At 34.2% G+C, this 25,968-nt stretch overlaps 3 protein-coding genes across 5 annotated transcripts; 1 reads left to right on the top strand and 2 right to left on the bottom strand.

Moving 5' to 3' along the window:
- Positions 1–960: 960 nt before the first annotated feature.
- On the bottom strand, positions 961–4,435 carry LOC109012520. The gene is made up of 2 exons (XM_018994222.1): positions 4,365–4,435; positions 961–2,428 (listed from the first exon to the last, which is right to left on the bottom strand). The coding sequence occupies exon 2, from the start codon at positions 2,164–2,166 to the stop codon at positions 1,219–1,221; it is 948 nt and encodes a 315-aa protein (XP_018849767.1). The 5' UTR covers positions 2,167–2,428; positions 4,365–4,435; the 3' UTR covers positions 961–1,218.
- Positions 4,436–5,386: 951 nt separating this feature from the next.
- LOC109012456 (60S ribosomal protein L30-like) lies at positions 5,387–8,983 on the bottom strand. Its single transcript, XM_018994094.2, has 5 exons — positions 8,858–8,983; positions 8,658–8,763; positions 8,457–8,558; positions 5,727–5,795; positions 5,387–5,618 (listed from the first exon to the last, which is right to left on the bottom strand). The coding sequence occupies exons 1-5, from the start codon at positions 8,876–8,878 to the stop codon at positions 5,578–5,580; spliced, it is 339 nt and encodes a 112-aa protein (XP_018849639.1). The 5' UTR covers positions 8,879–8,983; the 3' UTR covers positions 5,387–5,577.
- Positions 8,984–22,782: 13,799 nt separating this feature from the next.
- LOC109012457 (heavy metal-associated isoprenylated plant protein 24-like) lies at positions 22,783–23,929 on the top strand. 3 transcript variants are annotated; one of them, XM_018994097.2, is made up of 3 exons: positions 22,783–22,953; positions 23,143–23,327; positions 23,461–23,929. In XM_018994097.2, coding segments are annotated over exons 1-3 (483 nt in total). In that variant the 5' UTR covers positions 22,783–22,951; the 3' UTR covers positions 23,757–23,929. The 3 variants fall into 3 exon arrangements, with proteins under 3 accessions (XP_018849642.1, XP_018849643.1, XP_035542226.1); XM_018994098.2 differs by having other exon boundaries at positions 22,784–22,926; XM_035686333.1 differs by lacking the exon at positions 22,783–22,953 and having other exon boundaries at positions 22,960–23,327.
- The last annotated feature ends 2,039 nt before the right edge of the window (positions 23,930–25,968 follow it).

The raw sequence follows: 25,968 nt of genomic DNA, 5'->3' as shown, positions 1-25,968 counted from the left end.
TTAAGAGAAGCCAAGAGTGCTGATCATTTGATGTAGTTAAAGAGAGAGAGAATTAATAAATTGATTACTCGTTTGTTTTTAAAAAAAAATTCAATTTATTTCAATTTATTTAATTATTATAATTTTTTAAAATTTTTATATAAAATAAAATAAACAATTCAATTTTTTCAAATTCTAAAATAAAAATAATATTAAAAAAATATATTTTAACAATATTTTAACAATAATTAAAAAATTATTTCTTCTTCATTACAGAATTAATCATTTTGTCACATTATAAATATATTATTTATTTTAAAAAGTAATTTGTCACATTTTACTAATCAATCGATAACGAGTAACTTTTCTTCTAAACATATTAGTAAATGTGATTAAGGATGACAAAATTTACTATAGAGAATATACTTAAATTGAAAAATATGTTAACAGCTAGTATTTTTGTATTAGATATTGCGTTAATAATATCATTTTTATATCAATAATAAAAACGAATGTCATTTAGAGATATATATATAATAACTACGATTATTTATTATGATATTAGTATCCAACTCTATCTCCGTCACTACTTATGTGTCGCAATTGTAGGATATATTCTATATATATACGGATATCAATAATTCCGCTATATAATTAATATTTGACAACTTTTACGTACACGACTCTTGATTGTTATTTTTAGAATTCAAATCCATCAAATTTAAATAAATTCAACAAGGAAAAATATTTCATTGAAAAAAGGTGTAAGAATTATAAAAATAATTGTTTCTATTTCATTGAAAAAATGTGCCATTGATCAACACCAAACATTCAACATCGTTTGCTTCCACGATAAACCATGTATAATTTAAAGTTTGTAATAAGCCAATTTTTCTTTCTTTTTCTTAAAAAAATGAAAAGATAGCTCCAAACAAAATCAATGAAACTTAGTAGGACTAGTCATCCCTAAGAAAGCATATATAAGCCAACTGAAATCCATTAATGCTAGCTAGCCTTGAACACGCACACTCTCTCTCTTTCTCTCTGATGAGTCTGATCTCTCTCTCTCTCTAAATTAACGACGATTTGACAATGAGATTAAGCAAAAAGCAAAAATTACCTAAAACTCGCTACGTACAAAAAGACACAGATCGACACACCTACTGCCGCATAATTAGTAAAGATTTAAAAAAAAAAAAAAAAAAAGAGTACTGGTGCATGCATATATATGCATGGACGCTAGCTCTGAACCGTACTGATTGCAGTCACTGGCACCCCGAATATACATGACGACGATGACGGCGACGACGACGTCCCTGCAGATCCCACAATATTAATGTTGTAGTTCAAGCACTTTGCTACCCCGTTAACACTACTACCCATTCCAGTACTCCCATTTGTCGTCGTCGGTTCATTGTTAATCACAGCACTACTACTCCTCCAATCCTCGTGATGATGAAGAACAATCTCCTTCTCATGAAACTCATGATTCCCGGCCTCCCCAAGGCTCACGTCGCCACCAATATCACCATAATTGTTAATGTTGTTGTCAATATCAAGAATGGCCTTTTCTTCTTCCTCATGATCAGAAATATCGCTCTGTGGCTGATCTTCCTGATCATCATCAGCAGACGGATGAATATCATTAAGCCAAGCGTCGTCGTCGTCCAAGGGCACAAGCTGCAACGTGAGACGCCCATTAGCCCTGTGTGCCCGGAAGTACTCGTGGTGCCTCACCTTCTCTTCGGTGAGAATCAACCGTCCGTCACTGGTGTAGTGTCTCCTCAGCACCCACGGCATGTGAGAATGCAGATTCCCCGTACGAGCCAGCAATGGTATCGGCGGTGGGAACTCTTTCTTCTCCCTCGCCAGCCTCCAATCTCGGTTGCCACGGCTGTACTTTCTATTAGCGTCCCGACGATCATGGTTAGACGCAGTCTTGTTCTCCGACTCACCCCCTGTACTGTTCAACGCAATTAACATATCGACGTTATGTTCGAGATCAAGGCAGCTCTCGGTGCCAATGTAGTCCCCAATTACAGAGGACGCCGCCTCTGTAGGGTCGACCATGTTAAAGGCAGTAGGGCTATATCTGAGTTGGTGTTCTTCAGGGGAGAGTTTCAGGTAGTCGAGACGACCCACTTCTAGTTCCAAATTGTGGGTGAGGGATGCTTGGGGGGACTGCATATTATATATATGGATGGAAGATATATATGGTTTTTTGTGTATATCTAGAAGTTCATGGGTGGAAACAGTGTTGGCAGTCTGTCTATCTGGCTGGCTGTAATTACGGTGTTTCAGCTTTCAAAATCAAAGCCAGAGAGAGTGAGAGAGAGGGTTGGTCGCATTGAAGGTAGGAAAAGATAAGAGCAGAGACAGCTAATCACTGGGACTGTCAAGATTGGGTTTATGTGCAATCAATAATCTGAATTTATTCTCTGACACTAACCTGTAAAATTCACAAGAAAAATAAAAATTACATGTATATGGTTATAAATAAATAACTAAAATCATGAGCTTATTAATTAATTTTATGAAATCTTAAGTTATTTTAGCTGAATAACGCTATATATTCTTTATCTTTGATTTTATCATTAATTTAGTCATATAAACAAAAGACGTTTTAAGTAACTATAGGTTAACCACTTGAATGATAGAGTTTTCGTAGTTACAATTTACAAATCGGCTACTTATTGTAGAATCCATTACAGTATCTTGTTGATATGATAAGTTTTCAAGTATATTTGATGCCATAATAAATAAGCTTGTAAATACATTTTTCTAATTAAAAATCAGTTTAATATATCACATCAATCATTGTCTTGCATCCCGTGTATAAAAATTAAAAAAATAATTTTTCTCATCAACTACTATTTACTATCTCACACCTTCATCTTATGAAAAAAAAAATATCAAATATAGAGTGTGGTGATAAATCGTGATTGATGTGTAGCACAATCCAAACAAAAAATCTATTTTCATGTCTTATTAGTGATCACACACCAAACCAAGCATTTAGTTATTACAGTGATAATATTTATACTATGTTCGGATAGCATCTCGAATGATTTGTAAATGGTATTGAGAATAACAGTAAAATAATTGAATAGTTTATAAATAATAACAAAATAATTTGAGAATAGTTGTATTACAAATCTTTAGTGTAAAGTTAATTTGCACGTTCAGTTTTTGGTTGTCTGGGAACCGTACACGTGGGCTGATATATGGCACCACGTGTTGGTAATATTCAATACAATGAATCCTAAACAGTTACAAATTGCAGACCATATGGTTAGGAATAATGCCTACATATATAATTAAAAATAATGTTATATATAATTAATTTTATGTATAAATATTACCTTTAAAAAATAATGAAGTCTACGTACTATCCGATTAATGATGATATAATTCTAATTATGAGCACTGATATGATATAAGATATATAATAATTAATGATCATTTTCATGGAAGTAAATAAGGAAATATAATTGCTGTAGTATATTCTTCTACGTACGTCCACAATATTTAAGGACGTCCTGCATGCAGGCCGGTTAGTAATAACTTAAATATTATAGGTTTTATTTCTTAATACAATTAATTCACCATATATACAAATAAAACGCTACATTTTCTTCAGTTTTTTTTTTTTTATAATTAATTTCTTATGTTACTATATATATAAATATATATATATTTACGGTATTTTTGTATAACATGCATTTAGACGGAAAGAATAATATTAAGAGCTATATTAACAAAGTACAGAGAAAAATAGGAAAAAGGAGGCGTGTGCACGTCTAAAACGCTTGGCAGTGAAGAGTGTAGATCTGGCATGCAAACCTGGAAGCCAGAAATACACATAACAGACAACATCATCTTTTCTTTTTTCAACAAATTAAGTCATTATATATATATATATATATGGAAACTTGAAAAAGTCATTCCTTCTTAATCTGATCTAGCGATATATACTGATCACGATGATCAACTGAATCCAGAAACGCAAAACAGACAAATTAAGATCAATGAATTCCATTAACAAGTTTGATTATAATTTACGAGCTGATGATGATTTTATAAAAGAGAAAGGAACCCAGAACGAAAAGACAGACAGATACCATGACCAAAAACAATGAAAGCTACAATAACACCTTTAGTTTCAATTAAGATGCATGAAAAAAAAAAAGAAAAAAAAGAATGTAGATCATCGAGCACTATACGAAAGTAACGATCTGAAACGATCACTGATACATATATATATATATATATAGATATATATATATCTCGGTTTTCAGTATCCTCGCAAAGTGGGAATCGGGTAACGTATGTATGTTTATCAGTCAAAAAGAAGAGATATATAAGGGAGAGATTGATAAACTTACAAGCATGGGATCATCATCATCATCATCCTCTTCTACCGGGGGCTTCTTAGTTCTTTCTCTGTCTCTGGTCATCTGGTGCATTGGTTACTATAAGAGAGGGTGAGTGGAAGATATATATATATATATATACACACACAGAAGAGGACAACTCGAAATTTAAGCGAGCGAGAGAGAGAGAGAGAGAGAGAGAGCGCCTCTCTCTTTACTTTTTTGACAGGTAGATAGATTGTCGTACGTAGGGGTGTAAAATCAAAAATGTCGTCGTTTTCGAGCTTCTTCGCTGTCTCGTTTTTGTATCACGCAATATTACTTATAAGTTATATCTGGCGGAGTTTTGAGGAATAGGGTGAATATTAATTTAAACGACACAAATTATTAAGTTTTATCCATTTCTAAAATTACTCCTTTAAATCTGGAGTAATTGAACCGTATACAGCATTCTAAGCCTTAATTACTTGCAACAATCTTATCATTCAACATTACGGATAAGATCATGAGATGATATGGTATTCACTTAAAGATTTTGAAAATGATTATTGCCATTTTAACAATTAATTAGCTATATAAGTTTCTGATGTGGTTGATAATAAAATAATAAATAATGAAAAGATTTTTAAATCAAAATCATGTTTACAAAATTTAATGTCATAGGTTAGATCTAATTATTTAATAATTCTATTCAAATTAAAAAGAGCATAATGACATCAATTTATAAGCTTATTTTAGTAAATTTATAGGCCTAGCGTTTCTAATCTGTCAATTATTCAAAAATGATACGAGTAATACTATATACAAATATCATAGAGTACGTAATCGTCATGTAATCGCTTTAAAAAAGAATAAAATCTACTATTAAAAAACTATTATTTTTTACATGAATCCCCTTTTTATTCATTTTTTTTAAAATTAATTACGTTGCATTTACGTACTCAAAACTGCAACTATCATTTTTCTTTTTTTCTTTTTTAATAAAAGGTGAGGTTGTAGATTCTAATTCTCGTAGTCCTCTTGGGAAAAAAAAAAATCTGAAGGAGAAATATAATTAATTAAACGTGAACAGAATCTAGAATGTAAATCTCAACAAAAATATGAGGAACTCCGCAGGCTCGTTAACACAACAACAGCTTTGAATAATAGAAGTTGCAATGGTGAATTTTAATAACAGCAAACGTTGGGAACTCTACCAAAAGGGTAAACGAGTTGAAAACATCTCTCAGTGATCTCCAGGTAGCGACTTGATAATATCTGAATCACCTGAGGAGAGTAGCGAAAGGGTACAAGAGTTGTAAGGAAGTTGCTCGAAATCAGTCACGACGACGACTATTATACATTCGAACAATTGAGAACACAAATCTGAGATACCTGGATCAACAATGCTAAGGCACGACACACGAAAATACTTTCCACAAGCAGTTCCCAGATCAACGTTGTCTGAAAGCACACAAAAACCACAATAGAAAAAAGACAATTTAAGTACCATGAATCATATATACTAGTGTTATGTTATCAAATTGTCCAATGAATTGAAATATAACTGGTAGTGAATTTACTTCCTGCCATGTAAGTAAAAATCAATCTCTGTTTGGTTAGTGAGACTACCTCCCTACTATTCACTACTTTTTTACTACTATTCATTACTTTTTCACTACTATTCATAGATAATTTGAGATCACCTCAACATCCAAACGTAACTGCTTCAGCAATTTTTTTTTTTTTTTTAAAAGTAAGAACTCTTTATTGATAAGCACAAAGCCACAACCCAAGCAGACAGGGAGACCTTCAGCAACTAAGGAACAAAGGAAAATTCTTGTTAAAAATACTTGAGAGATGAATCAATTCTTCTCTTGTACAACTAAATGCGATCTCAAAGACTCTTGAAAGTAGACCGATTACCCCTTGTGATATTTTTTAAAGCAGGATATGCACATAATTCTTACGCAACAAGAGAGAGATTGACAAAAAATGGCCCTTCCAATTTTGGGATTCAAGCATATAACTATATAAATCAATAAGAAGAAAGAAATAAAAAAAAAATTTCTGATTGGCACCGGGTGTCAGGAACAACATCTCGACTAATCCAGGGGGTACACAGGCCCTCGGCAAGGAGTTTCCCGCAAGTGCACCTCGGGTAATTCAAGGAAAAAATTCCACAGTCCGATGGCCCCTAGAGATTTTTTGCACCCAAGGGGATTTTAAACTTTGACCTAGGGGGAGCATACCCCCAAGCCTAAGGCCTTTACCACTCGTTGAGCCAACCCCTAGGGGTTAAGAAAGAAAGAAATTAAAAAATGATCCAAGATTGGAGAAGAAATTAAAAATTGTCAGAGTTCAAGTATACCAGAGACTTACCAAAAAAAAAAAAGTATTAGAGACTCAAAACAGACCTAACATGCATTGAAAACAAAAGAAAGGCAATTCAAAATAAAGAAACATTTTCTTATATTTGAAAGGAAGAGGCTAACGGAGTAAAGTAGCATATTTGAGATGAAAGATCAATGGGGGCAGTAAAATAAAATCTGAAAAGGTTTGAATTGAAATTACAAAACAAACACAAGATCACAAATAACATAATAAAGAGCCCTGAAGCATTTTTTTTTTAATATTAGTAATAGCGGTGAAGCAAAATTACCAGTCACCAGAATTCAATCAAATTTCATCACATTTCAGGCAGGAACACGAATTCCATCCAAAATGACCAGAACATACTGGAATGACTGCAATGGACTGAAATTTAAAGCAAAATAATGTGGAGGTAAAGTGTACCGGTTACTATGCCAATACTGCAAATTCCAACCAGAATGGAACATAATTTAAAACATTATTTCGAAAACCAAATTTAATGAATTGTGAGGACTTTCGCAATGATCATATGAACACCACCCACAAGGCTAATAGATTGAAAGTCCTTGATGTCAACCACCACCACCTTGGCTTCTTAAGAATAAGGGCAACAAATGCAATAAGGCTTCTTACAAATTTGCCTTCGTATGAAACTCGTGGAAAATACTCTTGATAGCTTCTTTCACCCCATCACAATATACTTGAAAAAAATAAATCCAAGGAGTAAGCATCCAGACCTAGTGCCTTATCACTAGTTACAGTTTTCACCACCTTCAAAACCCAGGTTTCCTCAAGGGATCTTTCCAACCAAAGGACCTCCACGTCCATAAGTGAGACAAAAGAAAGTTGCTCCAACTTATGCCTCTATCTGAATTGTTCAATGTACTAATCACTGAAGGATCGCTAAATACTACACCACCAACATTTTTTTTTTTTTAAACCGAGGGTGTCCGTGCCAGCTTGTGTGCACCTCGACTCACGGAGCCCTGAAGTTAACGACCAGGTAAACATCTAGTGGCCCTAAGGGGACTCGAACTGGTGACCATTGGGGACTACACCACCAACAATTAAGGAGTCTTTAGAATATTTCATTTTATTCAAAGTAATTTCTCGACGAAAGAAATCTACATTTATGGCCCTCTAGTAGCCACGAGTCCCTTAATTTTTGCCTCCAACATACTTGCAATAAGGGTAGTCCTTTTCCAACTATCGACAAGCATTGCACCATAAGTGTAGTCCTTTTCTAAATGCTATATAGAAAAACTAATTTAGAACTGTTTTTTCTATATAGCATGGTTCTTTTTAAACTGAGTCTAAACACATTTCAATAAAGGAGACCAACAATCATTATAGAATTTTTTAAAACCCAAAATGAATCACTTCTAAAGCAACATACGGAGATAGCATCTGTCAACTTACTCTAGTTATACTAGTATTCTCGTAAGTAACTTTCAATTAGAAAACTAATTAGCAGTTCGATAGGAGTGGCAAAGTTATGTCCATTCTGGAGCAATTGCAAAACCATGTTATTTGCGTGGGCTAAAACACTCAACCTCAGACGAGACCTAGTACAGGAGGGACTCTAGGGGAAGGCTGCAAAGGGCATCATCACAAGCACAAAGACATCCACGTCCAATAACAATGATCACGATTTTGCGACCATTCTAACAGGAAACTTAATAAAATCCAACACCCAAAAGACACACAAAACGCACAAAGGGAAAAAGTAAAACGAAACGGTCTAACACTTACTTCCATTGTAATGGTGGACGCCAATCTTAGCAAGCATCGCGTAGTATTCAATCTCGGACTTGCGCAGCGGGGGGCAATTGTTGGAGAGGATGATCAGCTTCCCTGTAATTCCACACCCAACAAATTATAATTTTTTTTTAATGAAAAAAGCAAGGCAATCGACGCCATTAGACACATCGAGTAACTTTATAAAGAAAGAACCTTTGGAGCTGCGGAGAGAGCGAAGGACAGTTTTGTAACCGAGAGTATATTTGCCGCTCTTCATAACGAGGGCAAGCCTGTTGTTGATGCTCTCATGGGTCTTCTTCTGCATAACCGAGAGTACAAAGTCTTTAGCTAAAACCCTAAAGCCAAAAATCAAGAAAACAACATCATCGTTTCCAGGATAAGTACGGAGTTACCGTCTTCTTCGCCGTCACCATTTTCTGCTGTAGGTGCTCAAATACAAAGGAGCCAAAATGCGGTCGGCGTCTGCGACGAAGAGCGGGGGCGAATGTTGCGGACAGAGCAGGTGAAATAAGGCTACAAGTACAACTCTAGGGTTTTTAATAGAATATGGGTCAGCCCATGATGCTATTTCCGTAGGTATGGACTTCATGTTCCATTTTCGACGGGCCGAGACATAAGCCCAATCATGCTATTGGTCTGCTTTTCAAGGAAAATGCTAGTCCTTCCACTAGAGCTCTCATTGGGATTTTTTTAAAAAATAAATGTAAAAAAAACCTTGCATGAAATCCACTAGCGGGAGCCCCCAGCAGCACCTGGAGAGCCACCCTTTCAAATAGCTAATTGGGTTTGTGTTTTTGTTTTAATTATTGTAGTGATAAATATACCCAACATATCAGCCTACATATCAATTTATAATATTTATGAGTAATATTATACACCACATTCTTATCCTATTTTTATTTCACTATGTAAGATGTAGCACACTTATCACCATTGGATGATAAAGAATTATCCAATGGTCATAAATGTATCATATCTTACGTAATGAGATGAAAGTGAAATGATAATTTGGTGTATAAAATCTTTCAATATTTACTGGTGCAAGTCATGTTAAGATAGCATAGACCTCATTTGGATATTTGATACTATGTACCTTCTATACGAATTTGACCATTGAATTCAAACAAAAAATCTGTCAGAATATCATATTATGGGATATCCGTTGATATTTTCCATATATATTGTACAACTTACTTTCCTTGTGTATACAGCTTGATTATAGAACATATTATAGGCTTTCTTTCTTGTAGTAAACTCTTGTACATCCTTCTGTAAGGTATCGAAAACTCATTTCCAACAATCATGCATGTATTGACTATGTTTCCTAACATGGTATAAGAGCCAGTGATGATCTCTGTCTAGGGTTCCATCGTAAGCTTCTTTCATGGATGCTGGTGATGCACCTGCAGCAACTTCGAGTCGCTCACCTTCTGCAACTCAGCCCATTAGTGATGTTTCTTCTCCCTATTTTATCCACTCGGCAGATCACTCGAGTTCTCTCCTTGTATCCTCACTTCTTTCAGGTGATAACTACTCCACCTGGTGTCGAGGTTGACGGCACACTCACGAAGCCAACCAACAACAATGTGGCTGCAAAATTGTGGGAATGATGGAGTGATATGCTTCTCTCTTGGCTCCTTAATAGCATCAATAAGTCCTTTACATGAAGTCTTATTTATTGCAATACACCATAAGAAGTTTGGCTTGATCTGGAATCTCGTTTCTCACAGAGCAACAATCCACACATATTTCATCTCAAACGTGATATTGCCACACTTTGTCAAGATGCCATGCCAATTGCTCAATATTATAACACTATCAAACAATATTGGGAGGAGTTGGTTGCCCTTCAATCAATGCCTACTTGCACTTGCGGTGGTAATATTCAAGCAGTGGAGTGGGTTTTTCAATTTCTCATGGGCTTAAATGATTCTTACGCTCAAATCAGAAGCCAAATTTTAACAATAGATCCTTTACCTCCTGTTAATCGGGTCTATTCTATCATCCACCAAGAAGAAAACCAAAGGCTTCTCCATTTGCCTCTATCGACTCCAGACGATGCTACCATGTCTGTCAATCGTGCTTCCAATGCTGATTCTCGCAATAAGGGTCATAGCCGCACCATTTGTGATCATTGCGGTAAACCTGGTCATTCTAAGACTTCTTCCTACAAGTTAATTGGGTATCCATCGCATTGGAATCAAAACCGCTCCTCTCAACGCCCTAACTTGCAAAAACAACCGGTTGCACATCAGGTCTCTAGTAGTTCGATTGTCCTCGAAACAAACAGTGCCATTCCTAGCCTCACTAGCGATTAATATCAGCAATTGATGGGCCTTCTCACACCTCCTTTTGCTAATTTTGCTGGTACTTATTATTTGCCTTCTTGTCTCTATATTTTTTCTTCTAACGCTGAATGGGTTATAGTAAGTGGTGCTTCTGACCATATGTGTAACCATTCCTATTCTCTGAAGGCTCATATTGTTGTGAAATACTATGCAAAGCACACACACACCAACGATGGCAAATAAAGTAAAAGCAACGCAATCAAGAACACGACATACAATATACATGATTCGGCAAATTGCCTACGTCCACAGGAGCTGCAGAAATCTTATTATTCGGAGGAGATTACAATCACTCAATCTCAACTTACACTCTCTAGGGTTTTTTGCTCTCTCACACAATATGCACTCACAAGACAATTATTCTCTCTCAAAATATGCTTCAGCTAGTTCAACATAAGTCTAATATGACATATATATAGTGAGTGGCGCTGAAAACCCTAAGTGGCAAAAACTACGTACTTCGCTTGAGCGCGACTCGAGCGAACAGCCAAATGAACATTGGCTCGAGCGGAGTGTCAAGTGAACACTAGGGTTTGTGTCTCGCTCGAGCAGAGTGTTGAGCGGTGTCGAGCGAACTCTCGGACTTCATCTTCGCTCGAGCGGTATGTCGAGCGAAGTCGAGCAAACTTGGCTTGAGCCAACTGTCGAGCCAACTTTTAGCAAATATTTTTTTAGCTCCAAAACCAGTCTCCACATATACCCTAACACCGACTTCTCATCATCTTAGTCATGTTCGTCTACCTACAGGTGATGTTGTTCCTGTGTCTCATATGAGCTCTGTTTCTTTATCTCCCACACTTACCCTGCAGAATGTTCTCTTCTTGCCAAATTTTCAATTTAATTTCCTGTCTGTTTGCAAAATCACCAAGTTACTCAACTATATAGTTATTTTCTTTCCCACTTTTTGTGTTTTTCAAGACGTAGCTACGAAGATGCTGATTAAAATGGGTGAGGAGCGTAATGGACTCTACTACTTCAAGCCAATCACCTCTACTGCCCTAAACGTGAACCGACCATTGCAATCCGACCTTTGGCATCAGCGGCTTGGACACCCTTCTCCTTCTTGTATGCCTCGTTTTTTGTCCAGTTCTTATTCTTCCACACATTGTGATGTTTGTGCTAAAGGAAAACATACTCAGCTTCATTTTAATTTAGTTTCGAATAAAAGCACATTTGTTTTTTAGCATATTTATTGTGATATTTGGGGAGGATATCCCGCACCCTCCATTATGGGATCACATTATTTTCTGACTATTGTTGATGATTATTCTCGTGTTACTTGGGTGTATTTGATGCGTTTTAAATTTGACACTTTACAATATCTCAAAAATTTATTTGCCATGGTTCACACATAATTTCAATGTAAAATTCGACACGTTCGAACAAATAATGGCCAAGAATTTTTATCTCATCAAACTTAAGCCTTTTTTAATAATCACGATATTTTACATGAAAAGACTTGTGTTGAAACACCTCAACAAAATGGCATCACTGAACGCAAACATCACCATCTTCTTAATGTTACACGATGTTTGCGCTTCCAAGCAAATCTCTCACTCTCTTTTTGGGGTGAATGCATTCTTACTGCCACTTATTTGATAAATCGAACACCGTCAACTAGTCTTGGTAATATTACTCCCTATGAGCGTCTTTTTAACTAAGCACCCTCCTACGATCATTTGAGAATCTTTGGTTGCTTATGTTATGCCCAAACGTTACGCTCTCATAGGAATAAATTTCAGCCCCGTGTCTCCCCATGTGTTTTTGTTGGTTACCCATTTGGTCATAAAGCTTACCGTGTGTTTAATTTAGAAACCAAAAAAATATTTATTTCTTGTGATGTCACATTCATCAAGCATGTTTTTCCTTCCCATCATCACTCGCCACCATCACATAATGTCTCTGTTATCCCTCAACCTATCCTGAACGTCCCCATGCCTCCGTCTATCCCTATACCGTTAGCACCAGTTGAGTCTGTGGATCCTTCTTCCTCTACAGACCCTTCGCCACCTACTAGATCATGTTGGACCATCACTAGACCATCTCAGCTACGTGACTATAGCTGCCCTACCTTACAACCTGAGTCCATTGCGCCCTCCTCCACTTCACAGCATCCTACAAGTACGGTGCACCCTCTTGCAAATTTTCTTTCTTATCATCGTTTCTCTCCCAAACATTTTGCTTTTTTATCTGCTCTAAATAATCATCCTGATCCTCATAGTTATTTTGAAGCTACTCGTCATTCTCATTGGTGTGATGCCATAACTTCTGAACTTAATGCTTTAGATGCTAATCATACATTGAGTCTTCAACCTCTTCCTCCTGGTAAGAAACCCATTGGCTGCAAATGGATTTTCAAAACCAAATTTCGTGTTGATGGGTCCATTGAAAAATACGTATAAAGTTCGCTTGGCTGCCAAGGATTACACTCAAGTTGAAGGGCTCGATTACCATGACACCTTTGCCCCAATTGCCAAACTTGTCACGGTTCGTTGTGTTCTTGCCATTGCTGCTGCTCGTTATTGGCATCTACACCAATTAAATGTTGATAATGTCTTTCTTCATGGCAACCTTGATGAGAAAGTTTATATGGTACCTCCAGGATATTGTCGTAAGGGGGAGAACTTATTTTGCCGCCTACACAAGTCTATCTATGGTCTCAGAGCATTGGCAATGGACTAGCCAAATGCCAATGCAAGTTTAAACTTTAGCTAGATGTGAGAAAAAGCCTCTACATTGGACTAGCCAATGGTCCAAAGCTTAAGACTTGATGAATAGTAAATCTTAAGTCTTCTCCAAATATGGCTAGCTACTATTCACAATAAAAAGCAATATTTAATTATTTTATCACTTCCCTCTCTCTTTGAATGGTAAAACATGCATGGCATGCACATTATTTCTACTGATTGATAGAGTAGACACATTATTTCTACAAAGCATGAAAATCTAAGAAATATATAAATTGTATTTGTAAAAAAAAAAATTATAAAAAAATAAAAAAATATTATATTATATTATTATTTTAACTTTATAATAGCTAGTCTAATGTGGACTCACCTAGTCAAAAATTGATATTATAGCTAAAAATTAAGATTCTAGCCAAATTTTAGACTTGGCAATGGCTAGACCATTGCCAATGCTCTCAAGCAAGCATCAAGGAATTGGTACTCCAAACTCTCTTTTGTCCTTATGTCCACCGACTTCAAACAATCACATGTTGATCATTCTTTATTTACTCGCTCTCAAGGCACTTATTTTATTGCCATACTTGTGTATGTGGATGACATCTTGCTGTCCTTAATTCAGTCAAACAATTATTGGCCGCCAAGTTTAAAATCAAAGACCTTGTGATCTCAAATATTTTTTTGGCTTGGAAATTGCTCAGTCACCTTCTGGGATTTTTATCAACCAACACAAGTACACCTTGGACATTCTCTATACTTCAGGTCATTTAGGTACTCGGCCTGCACATTTTCCGATGGAGCAAAATTTGAAGTTGACTCATGATTAGGTTGAACTGCTATTGTATTCCAGCATTTATCATCTTGTCTACTTAACCATCACACGACCTGATATTTGTTTTTCCTGTTAATGTTTTAAGCCAATTTATGCAGCAACCTCAGCAGCCGCATTACCAAGCAGCTCTATGTATTCTCTGCTATCTCAAGACTTCTTCTGGACATGGCTTATTTTTCTCCTCTACATGTACTTTCCAGATCTCGACCTACTTTGATTTTGATTGGGCGAGTTGTCCCATAACGCGTTGCTCGACTATTGGCTTCTTCATTAAACTTGGTGACAGTCCAATTTCTTGGCGCACAAAGAAACAATCAGTTGTGTCCCGCTCTTCCGCTAAAGCCGAATATCGTGCCATGACCACTACCACCTATGAACTTGTTTGGCTTAAGCTTTTACTTCATGATTTGGCAGTTTTTCATCCACAACCCATGCTCCTTCACTGTGATAATCAAGCTGCACTTCAATCACCCGCAATCCAATTTTTCACGAAAGGACGAAACACAGAGAAATTGACTGTCATCTCGTTCGTGACAAGTTATGTGCCCGCCTCATTTCACTCACTCATATCTCGGCTTCCAACCAATTGGCCGACATCTTCACTAAAGCTCTTGGTCAGGAAACATTTCATCACTTCTTTCACAAGTCAGGCATTACGAATCTTCATGCACTAACTTGAGGGAGAGTATTATGGGATATCCGTTGATATTTTCCATATATATTGTACAACTTACTTTTCTTGTGTATACGGCTTGATTATAGGACAGATTATAGGCTTTCTTGTATTTAAATTCGAGTACATCTTTTCGTAAGGTATCAAAAACTCATTTCCGACAATCATGCGTGTATTGACTGTGTCTCCTAACATATTGAGCCCTTGAATTTTTTTTAAGACCTTCTAGTAGTTTGTTAGAATATTCTGTAAATATTCTAAGTCGAAATATTTTGTATTTAGATAGCAATTATATTTTCTTTATAATTACACAGGTCTTGTTACACTATAAATAGGTCACCCTTCATTGTCATTACATATTGAATATTTAGATTTTTCTTCTTGTCATATTGAATTATTTAAAATCTAGCTCAATCTATGTTCATGAGTACGTACTGCTACCTCGTACGAACCTTTGAATATTCTTATTATGTTTAATTTTGTAATTCGTGTAAGGCCAAAAATATTGTGTTATATATCAAAATACGTATTATAATTATAAATTTTTTTTATAAAAATAAATTTATAAATCAATATATATAGATTGATATGATACGTTATATTTACTCTGTAATAAAAATAAATTTATAATTTAATATATTATATCTACGTCAATTTATAAATTTATTTTTTTAAATTTTTTTACGATTAAAATATTTTTCAAACATAAAATTTTATATAATTTCTTTTCTCAGATAAAAAAAAAAAAAAAAAAGTAGATGAATGCGTGCATGCAGAAACGTACCTTATCATAATCTTTCTCCTTTTTATTTTATTACACTAATTAATATTGGCATGACGATGAACGTTAATAATTCCTTGCAGACTTACAGGATAAGCTCATGTAGTCAAAACAGCCGGTGATTATTATAATTTGTTTGATTGAGACGGTCTCTTAAATATTTTGTCACAATCACTTCAACATTGTAAACCTAATTCCAATAATTAATCATATTATATTTAATATGTTAGGTGGTGACATGTATATGCACCATTGGTTTTCATATTTGGACAATAAATTTGCCTTGACTTTTATAAAGTTAGGATCACTATAGAAAACGTATCACTATAGAAAACGTCTAAAGGCTATGTTTGGTTGTCAAGCAATAACGTGATTTTCTATTTTTTTAACTTCTCATAAAAAATGAAACTCATCTCAACTTACTTCGTATATATGCATTTAGGTTGTATTTGGTTTCACTATTATTTACAAACAGTTTACTACTATTCACAAACTATTTATTATTATTCATAGATTATCTGAGATCAGTTCAGCAGCCAAACGTAACCCTAAAGTGAAAAACTAATAAATGAAATTTACAAAATACTATTATTCACAGATCAACTCAGATCATCAATCTAATATCACATCAACATCCTAACGCAACTTAAATGATGATTTTTAGAATTATTTGCTCGAAATTTAGGTCGATTTCAAAACATTAATATCACACATAAGGCCCTATATTAAATAATTAATGAGTCTTTGGTCTATGTCGCTAATGCAAATGTTATTTAATAACAATTAACAAATGTTGTGGAATCTTGCTATACGCGCTTTTAACTGTTCAAAATTAATCATCCATATAGATATGGAATCGGAAATCCTTTTCGAATCAGATTGAAAACTCTGAAAAATCTCAATCCACCAATGGATCACATGCATGCATGTAGCTTGTTGCATTATAAAACAGAATTGATATAGATATAAAGTAAAGATGCGCGCAACGTCATTGCTAGCTCCGTATGCATTGCTCCCAAGTCTTTTTCCTGTTGCGAGTAGCTTCCTGTGTTTCCTACTTTCTTTGTTCTTTGGTGAACAATAATTTGAGTGCCCAACACTTATATATATATATATATATATATAAAGGGGATCAGAATTGTCTCTAAAGGCGGATGACTGGCTTGTATGACAGTCTTGCCTTCTTTCTTGACAAAATCATTTTTAACAACATTTAAAGTATTTTTTACAGTATAAGTGTTTTCAGCAAAGTCTAGAAGAGAAATATGCTGTTGGAGCTTATTCATCTCTTCTTTCCATTTGCGTTTAACACGTTGCTTTTCTAAATCAGAAAATTTTGCAAGGTAGGCTTTTCGTCTTTGCTTATTTTCAGGTAAAGCAAATTCATTGAAAAGTCCAACTAAATCAAGTTTAAAATGTTTGTTTAAAACAGTTAAACTATGATGAATAGGTGCAACAGGGGCTTGCATATCTGAAGCTGTTATATATATATATATATATATATCTCTCTATATATATAAAGAGCCTATGAAATGAAATTTTCTTGTTTTAACAGAAATTTCTTGTTTTAACGGAATATGCTGGTTTTCATTAACTTTCCATCCGTTTGTAATAATTACAGAACACAGGGATACAATTATATTTTCATTTACATTCTATTTATGGCTACTTTTATGATTTCTGTTGGTTTCTATTCCACTATTAATATATTTAAATATGCTAATAAAGCATATTTATTATAATAATAATCATGGATTCAATTTCCAATTTGAAAATATGTTATAATAAAAAAACAGATTTATGTAAATTTATCATTTCGTATTCATTATAATAGGAAAGCATTATAATAATTTACAAATAGTCTATCTTTCAATAGCTTTTAAGATATATATTAATAATAAAATAATAAGATATATGTACTTTATTTTTATTTTAATAAAATATATTAGTACTTTGAACTGCGCATACGTGCTTCAGGCACGTAACATCTTACTAGTATATATATATATATATATATATATATATATATATATATATATAAACGTTGCCCTTTTTTTAGCAGTGGCCGGGGGGCCTCCTTCCCTCAACATATTGCCACCCCTCTACATGCCTATAAAAAGCATTAAAAAATATCTAATGAGGAAAACAGCATTCGAGCGGACATGGCAGCTTGTTTTTGAGTTAGATCAGCCATTGATCAATGTCTATCATTTCAGTTTTTGATCCTCAATCAGTTCATCAAAAGAAAGATCGAAAAAGGAAATTTAAACAAAATTTTGATTCTTAATTAGTCTGAAGATCATTAATAAACAGCTTGTTTTGATTTTTCCATTCGGCCATCTAAGTTAGCGGCCAATGACATAAATATAATAAAGATATATCCTGATCATAAGGTTGGATCCATGCATCCAGCTGCATGCATGGGGTCCCTGAGAAAGTTGAGAAACTTGATATGGCGATCTCAGTACGTGGTAGATTGCTAACTAGTCGTGATGATGGGGATAGATCGATACATGACACATCATGTCTACCTTAAAGGCACCGCATGCATATTGCCACATTAAAGATAGTACTGTTGACTGGGGCCTTCGACGTTGCATATATAATGTGTTTTTTTTTTGTGTACAACATTGTCTTTGTTATGGACGTGTTTCATTATCACCACTTCACGATCACCTGCAACTAAAAAGTAGAGGGCTTGGAGGTTCTAGAGAATGCCTCTGATGCCTAAGTCAATAACTAAATATAATAATAATAATACCAATGAATTTGATTCCTTTTACGTACTAAGGTTTTCCTTTTATATAGAGCCTCTAAATCATTATATTGCTTAAGTGATAATAGATATATCTATTATTCAAATTCAAACTTAGGGATGAAGGTTCTTGCTCTAATGGATTGTTACAATAACTGTCATTCTTTTATTGTCACTGGGTGGTTACTTAGTCGGCAATGGAAAGTTGGTTGGACCCTTCTCGGCTTTAATGGGCCCCTTTCGGTATTGAGATTCAAATGATCATGAGTAGGTGAAGGCCCAAGCCCGTACTGTATGGGCGAGAGAAATGTCCTCTCCAGTCTGCCTTGCTCAAATCAAACTAGCTAGTCCCTACTAAACTTAACAATATCCTCCACTTTCTAGATTGATGAATCAATTTATTGTTTATAAATTAGGTTAATGGCAAAATTTGTATTTGAGTTTTTACGTTTTTGCTATTTGAGACCTCAATTTCTAATTTTAGCAAAATTAATAAATAAATTTAATTCAAGAAATTTGCAATTAAATACCTCCATCAATCTCAAATTAGAAACTAATTAACGGAAGGTATCAACGTCCTTAATTTGATTGGCTGGTGTGGATATTACCGCTACATTTAGGCCAATCAAAGACTAGCTAACACGTGACCTCCTCATTAGTTTTCCAAAACAAAAATTGACGGAAGTGCTTAATTGCGAGTATTTTGAAATTCATATATAAGTTTTGTGAAAATTAAAAATTAAGGTCTTAAATTGTAAAAATAGTGTGGAAAGTCAGGCGGCACTGATTTTGTAATTAACCCTTAAAAGATTTATGCGATAGTAACAGTATAGATACCTTTAATTTTCTATTAGGTCTATATGATCAATGAATACCTTTTATTTCATTTCACTTAAATCATATTATGTTGATCTTGTTATCAACTATTATATGATTTTTTATTTTTTGAATTTATAAATTTGAGGATTGATAGATATAGTACGTGCATGCATGTCACCTCAATACAGCGGGATGTGAATGAATTAATTATGATAATGTAATATACATATGTATAATATTTTTCTAAAAGATATGTGATGGTAACAATTGGGTACACCAACATCAAGTAATGCCTAAATGATATTGGACATTTCAATGAAACACCTTACACACCACGGAATTAAGGGATTGACTTAGATATTGATGTTGCATTGACCTAGCTAGTGCAAGTGATTATTGTGATTACCAAGATATGCATGAGAGTATTATATATATAGCTTTACATCTAAATCAGGTAGTTTGAACGTAGTAATCACATTGACTATACCTCCTGTTCATGAAGATTTTTTTTTTTTTTTTATATGGCACATCAAATCAGTGTTTTGAGGGGGTGGGAGCTTTGGCTCCTCCCAACCACTTCCCTCTGTTCATATTTTCAGTCTGTTTGTTTTTATTTGTGTTTTTTTTAGATCTAATATAAGTGAGCACTCTCGAGTGTTTTTGTGTGTTTTTCAGATCTAGCTTTTGTTTAGAGGGGTGGGGGATGCTACGGCTGGTGGTCGCATGGCTAGTGCTTGTGCGTAGGAGCTGCCTGCGCAGTGGAGGTCGGTGTCCGTGCGAGAGCTGGGTGCTCGTGCCGCTTGGACTCATGATGACGCTGCTTGTGGTGGACGTGCCGTCTAGGCTCACGTCAGTGCTTGTGGTGGGCGGCGGTAGCAGCGAAGGGAAAGGGTTAAGGAGAGGCAACAGAGGGGGGAGGCAGCAACGCAGAAATCGTAGGAAGAAGAAGAAGAAAGAAATAATAGAGAAAAATAAAAAAGAAAAATAAAAGAAAGTGGAAGGGGGAGGCGAGTTTGGATGAGATGTAACCCTAAGTCTCACTTGTAGTTTTTTTATTGTGTTGTTGTTTTTTATGTGTCTGTTGGTAGTTTTTGTCTTTAGTTATTAATAATAATAAAAAAAAATAGGTTATTGGACTTGATGTCCAACAGAGTTTCGTACTCCTCCCTGAGAAAACGGAGGAGGCTAGTACTTCTATTCTTTAGAAAAGGGGTTGTTTAATTCTGTTTTTACATAACGCTTTCTTTGTTAGGAGAAAATTTTATAGAAGTTAAGACAATGTATGCCACAAAGGAATTTGTGTGCAGTGGTACTCCAGAGCAAATGCGTAGTTTAACTTGTAATTCAGGTTTTTCCTGTATTAATAAGTTATAGTTGTAATTTCGATTCATTCAATGAAATTAAGTCTATTTCAAAAAAAAAAAAAAAAAGGACCACCTTGACGTGGTCTTCTACACATTACTCCAAGTATTCTATTTCCATCTCATCTATTCTTCTTACTATTTTTTTTTTTCCTTGGTTAAGTTATGAGATAAAAATGAAAACTCTCTACACAAACAAGAGCACCCACGTGAGGAACCAAACAAGATGACTCGTTCTTTTTTGAAAGATAATATATATAGTTATGAGTTGTGTAACTGTGGTATATTTATTTAAAAAAAAAATGAGATCTATTATATTTTTAAAAAAATTAAAAATATCAATATTTTTTTATGTTAATAAAGAAATTTGCTAGCTATTTTTTTCATTGACCATAGATGGTGTTGTAAAAAAAAAAAAAAAAACACATCTTTTATAATAAGCCATCTGGCATAGCAGCCAAGTTGCCAACCTAATTTCTGGCTTTTGTTTATTATTATTTTTTGTCCTCTCTGTTTCTCCTACTGTCCCACGCCCCAATAATTCCTTACTTTTATTTATTTAGTAAAAATAATCATAAAAAATACTCTGAGTTCCGACAATTACAATCGCTGCTGAACACTTTTTCGACAGCTCGAAGCAATCACCGGCTTCATTTTAGTATTTGTCGACACGTGCCTACGCTTTAGACATTGATGAATTTCCTAGCCACGTGTCACGTGGATCATTAGCGACATGGCATGGCGGTCGATAATACCATCCATGCCGGCCCCACAATTATTCATTTAACCATAAATTTAAGTTTAGTTCGTTTTTAAAGATGAGATAAAATAAAAAAATAAATAAATTAAATTAAAAAATAAATAAAATTTTATTAACATATATATTTTAATATTATTTTTATTTTTGAATTTGAATTAAAAATTTAAATTATTTATTTTATTTTATATGAAAATTTAGAAAAATTATAATAATTAATTAAAATGAGATAAAATGAAAAATTTTATGAAAATAAATTATGAGGGCTTAGTTGTTCTATTTTTTCATTTATTTTTTATCATCAGCGATTTCTTCCCGCAAGCTAAAACTGCAGCAAGAAAATTATATATTTCTAATCAGTTTTTTTTTTTTATTATTAAAATAATTACTTTATATTAAAATAAGTTTATTCTTGTAAAAAATCATTTTTGTATGAGTTTGAGGATTTTAAGGGCCGGGTAAAAAAATAAAATTAAGAAGTTTATCTTTTTAGCTCCATACATCTATTTCTCTTGCACTTAAAGTCATCAAATTCGAACAAAAAGTACTTGAAAGAACTCTACTTGGAGCAGACTCACAAGTCATCGTGTTTACTTTCATCTTTCGCATACATAAACCATTAAACACTCCATCTAAGTCCAAATCTGCACGCGTCAAGGCGAAACTAATTAAGGTTTGGTTTGGATACAGTTAATCTTAACTCATCTCATCTCATTATTATAACTTTCATAAATTTTTACATAAAATATAATAAACAATTAAACTTTTTCAAATCTAAAAATAATAATAATATTCTAATAATATTTTATTCAATTTTTAATTTTCATCTCAACTCATCTTATCTCATCTTAACTCACTGTCCAAACCTAATCTTACTAAATATCATCAATATTTTAGTGTAAAATATGAGATATTTTAAATATTTTACTTATTAATACAAAGTAAAATGGTCAAAACATCTCAAATTTGGCACCAAATGATACCATCTGTTTCACTTAAAATGAAGAGACAGGAACATGCTGCTGAACACTTTTAGGGACATTATGAAATGCCTATATAAGGAGAGGGAGGAGGAGCATGGAGTATTTCTCATAAAACCTAAAGGCTAAAGGAATTACAAAGAAAAAATTTGAAGTATTTTTCCTATAGGTTTGTCCTGATCTTAAGGAGGTAAATAGAATGGAATCCACAAGTGAGAACTGTACATAGTTGAAAGTTTCTCCTCAATTATTAATTTGATCTTTCAAGCATATATATAGATTGTATATATTAATTTTTTGTGGAAAAACCTGCTGCATGGCCGGGGCAGTTGCTATAAATGTATATTATTCAAGCCATTAAGACACATGAGTACTACTGGAGCAGCCCTGTCCACTCGTCTCTTATCACTACTCAGCCGTTTCTAGATATTCTCCTTCATTTGGTTCCTGGCCATTTAAACAAAGAATTAGGTTTGGACAAGCAAGCCATGATTGCATGCATGTCAACTGTTTAAACTTTAAACTATTCCTTCTCCTAGATCTAATTGCTTTGTTTCTTATATATATTTCATCTCCCTGATCACCTACCTAGATCTCAGTCTTCTTATCTCTTTAACGTTTTGCAGTTCTGAAGCTTGTCCAAGACAAAGTAAAAACCCTGGCCTAATATAATTAAAGTGCTTGCAGGTTTGATCAAGAAGAAACCAGAAAAATGGGAGTTGAAGGCACTTTGGAATACTTGTCCGGTCTGCTAAGCAGTGCCAGAAAGGGCAAGAAGAAGAAGAAGCAAATCCAAACAGTGGCGCTCAAAGTCAGGATGGACTGTGAAGGGTGTGTGCAGAAGATCAAGAAAGTTGTCTCTGGTGTAAAAGGTATACGCGTGTGTGTGTATACAATTTTTCTATATATTATATTCATCTCATCATGATCTGCATATAAATTCTCATAACTTCTAGCTAGCTAGAAGCTTGTTCTTGATAATTTGTCGTGCTTTTTTGTTGGCAGGGGTAAAATCTGTGGAAGTGGACAGGAAACAGCAGAAGGTGACGGCGACGGGATATATGGAGGCAAAGAAGGTGTTGGCAGCAGTAAAGTCAACGAAGAAAAAGGTGGAGCTATGGCCATATGTTCCATACACACTGGTGGCTCATCCATATGTGTCTCAGGCTTACGACAAGAAGGCTCCTCCTAATATGGTCAGGAAGATTCCCAACACTGCCACCATTAAAGAGACCACCATCGATGACAAGTACACCATTTTGTTCAGTGATGAGAACCCAAATTCCTGCTCCATCATGTAGCTAAAGTACTACGTACCACAAAATCAGTACTGCATGAGTATTGTATATAAAAAGTTGTACGTAGGCCGCTTATAATCTCTGGGTGTTTTTTTTTTGTTTTTTTTTTTTTGTAATAGGGTATCATCATAATGCAAGTATTAATATTTGAATATAATATCTTTGATTATCTGATTTTTTTTTTCTTTTGTGGAGATTATGTTCTTGAATGAGATCATGAGGTGGATTTATAATCCTAATTTACATGATGGTGTTGATAATTTTCTTACACGTTTGGCAGGATTACTGCTCTTAATTAATTTCCAGGTTAGAATATATATATATATATATATATATATATATATATATACACACAATATGTACGGAAAGGTGCAAATTTCAGCATGCTGCATAACCATATAAGAAAATCTTCGGGCAACAGGTACGATTGGGAACTAAATCAAACTCAATTCAGTTCAACATCCAAACGTACTCAATTCATTAATGTTGCTAATTACTTCATTGTCGATGAAAAAATCTTAGCTTTATTGAACTTAAAAATTAAACTATGATATATACCACGTAAAAATTACCATTTGTCCCACAATAATTATAGGAAGAAACTGATTTTATTATTTATATTATATTTTAATAAAATAAAAACAATGACAACGATAGATTATGTTACATGCATCAATTGTGCTAATTGACAACTAAGATCAGTAACGTACATGTTAAAAAATTGGGAAAAACCTAACCCTTTTGACAACTAGAATAAGGAGACGTACTAGATTAATTTGTGATATTATTAATTAGGACCCTACATGTGACTCAAATGATTATTAAATATTAATGAAATTATTAAATTCAATTAAATGATTAAACTTACAGTAGAAAGCAAATCCCTATGGTGGGCTGTTTAGATGGTTGGGTACTGTAATTGTTTTGAGGACGAGGACCACTATCCAAAACTTTCAGGTATAGTTGGGCCGAGATGTGTACAATTGCAATCATTCATTGGGCCTTCGCATGATCTTCCTGAAAAATTAAACACACCGGGGATCATCTTGTTTGTCTTTGTAGATAAATATTCAATTAAATATAGGATAAAATATAGTGTCGGTTCAAATTCAATAAATATTTAATATCAAGAACGAAAAAAGATTGTAGTTAGTACTCATCAGATTTGATGTTGCAGTAAGGGCCTAAGGTTCTATAATAGCAGCTATATGTTAGAATGATTTAGGAGAAGCTATCTATACAATTACTGATTTCATATGCAGTGTGAGTCCAAATTTAGGAGAAGTCAAGGCAGCCTTGATGGCAGTTACTGAAGCAAAAAAATTGGGCCTGACAAAAAGTTTTATTGGAAGGGGATTCAAGCACTACCGTAGAGGCAATATCCAACCCTACTGTCGTATAAGATTGGACCATGATTTCTACTATGGGTGATATCGAGCATCATTTCATTTCTTTTAAAGAATGAAAAGTTAAAAAAATACATCGTTCAATGAACTATTGTGCGCACAATTTGGCATAATGGGCACCAGCGACGTAAGCCTACGGCAACATCTCTCTAATCCAAATTTCTCATTCTCTATTATTATTTCATAGTGCAAAGAATCCACCTCTTTCATCTGAATAATTAAGTTTCTTGGTCTTTAGACAATATCTGATGTACTGGTTTTCTTTTTCATATATAAAAATAGTAGTCTACTTTAGCCAAAAAAAAAAGAAAAAAAGAAGGTACTTTCGCAACAAGTTATCTAGTATGAAATCATCACTTTTTTGACTCAAGTTTATATGAATAGATAGATTTTATTATTTATATATATATATATATATATATATATATATATATATTTAACACATTGCTAGCTAGCAACGCACAATGATTGTTCGAACTTCGAAGAATCCAAAACCGACTTTAAATCTCACCGGCCTTTTCCTTTTTTTTCTTCAATAATTTGGCATCAAGATTTTATATATATATATATATATATATATATATATATGTATGTATATATCTCTGTGTTACACTTGTTGAGACAAAAATGGAACAGAAGAGCAAAGTTGGCATGTAGCTGGATATTTGGGTCATGGATATCCGAACCTGGAAGCCGGAAGGTAACATTTCAGAAAGAAGATGATCAAAGGTAACAAATTTCGGCTTTGCTCTCGTTGGAAACAAAAATATGGAACAAGAAAAGAAGACAAATCAGAGTTGGGTCTCGGA

This window comes from Juglans regia, chromosome 16 (genome assembly GCF_001411555.2).
Source record: "Juglans regia cultivar Chandler chromosome 16, Walnut 2.0, whole genome shotgun sequence".
NCBI classification, from domain to species: Eukaryota; Viridiplantae; Streptophyta; class Magnoliopsida; order Fagales; family Juglandaceae; genus Juglans; species Juglans regia.
This window is presented reverse-complemented; position numbering and strand designations above follow the sequence as displayed.

Coding starts and splice junctions, on each gene's coding strand:
- LOC109012520 (XM_018994222.1), bottom strand. CDS start 2,166: ATGCAGTCCCCCCAAGCATCCCTCACCCACAATTTGGAACTAGAAGTG.
- LOC109012456 (XM_018994094.2), bottom strand. CDS start 8,878: ATGGTGACGGCGAAGAAGACG. Junction 8,764..8,857: donor TGGTGACGGCGAAGAAGACG/GTAACTCCGTAC, acceptor TCGGTTATGCAG/AAGAAGACCCATGAGAGCAT. Junction 8,559..8,657: donor CTCTCTCCGCAGCTCCAAAG/GTTCTTTCTTTA, acceptor GTGGAATTACAG/GGAAGCTGATCATCCTCTCC.
- LOC109012457 (XM_018994097.2), top strand. Junction 23,328..23,460: donor AGTTGTCTCTGGTGTAAAAG/GTATACGCGTGT, acceptor TTTTGTTGGCAG/GGGTAAAATCTGTGGAAGTG.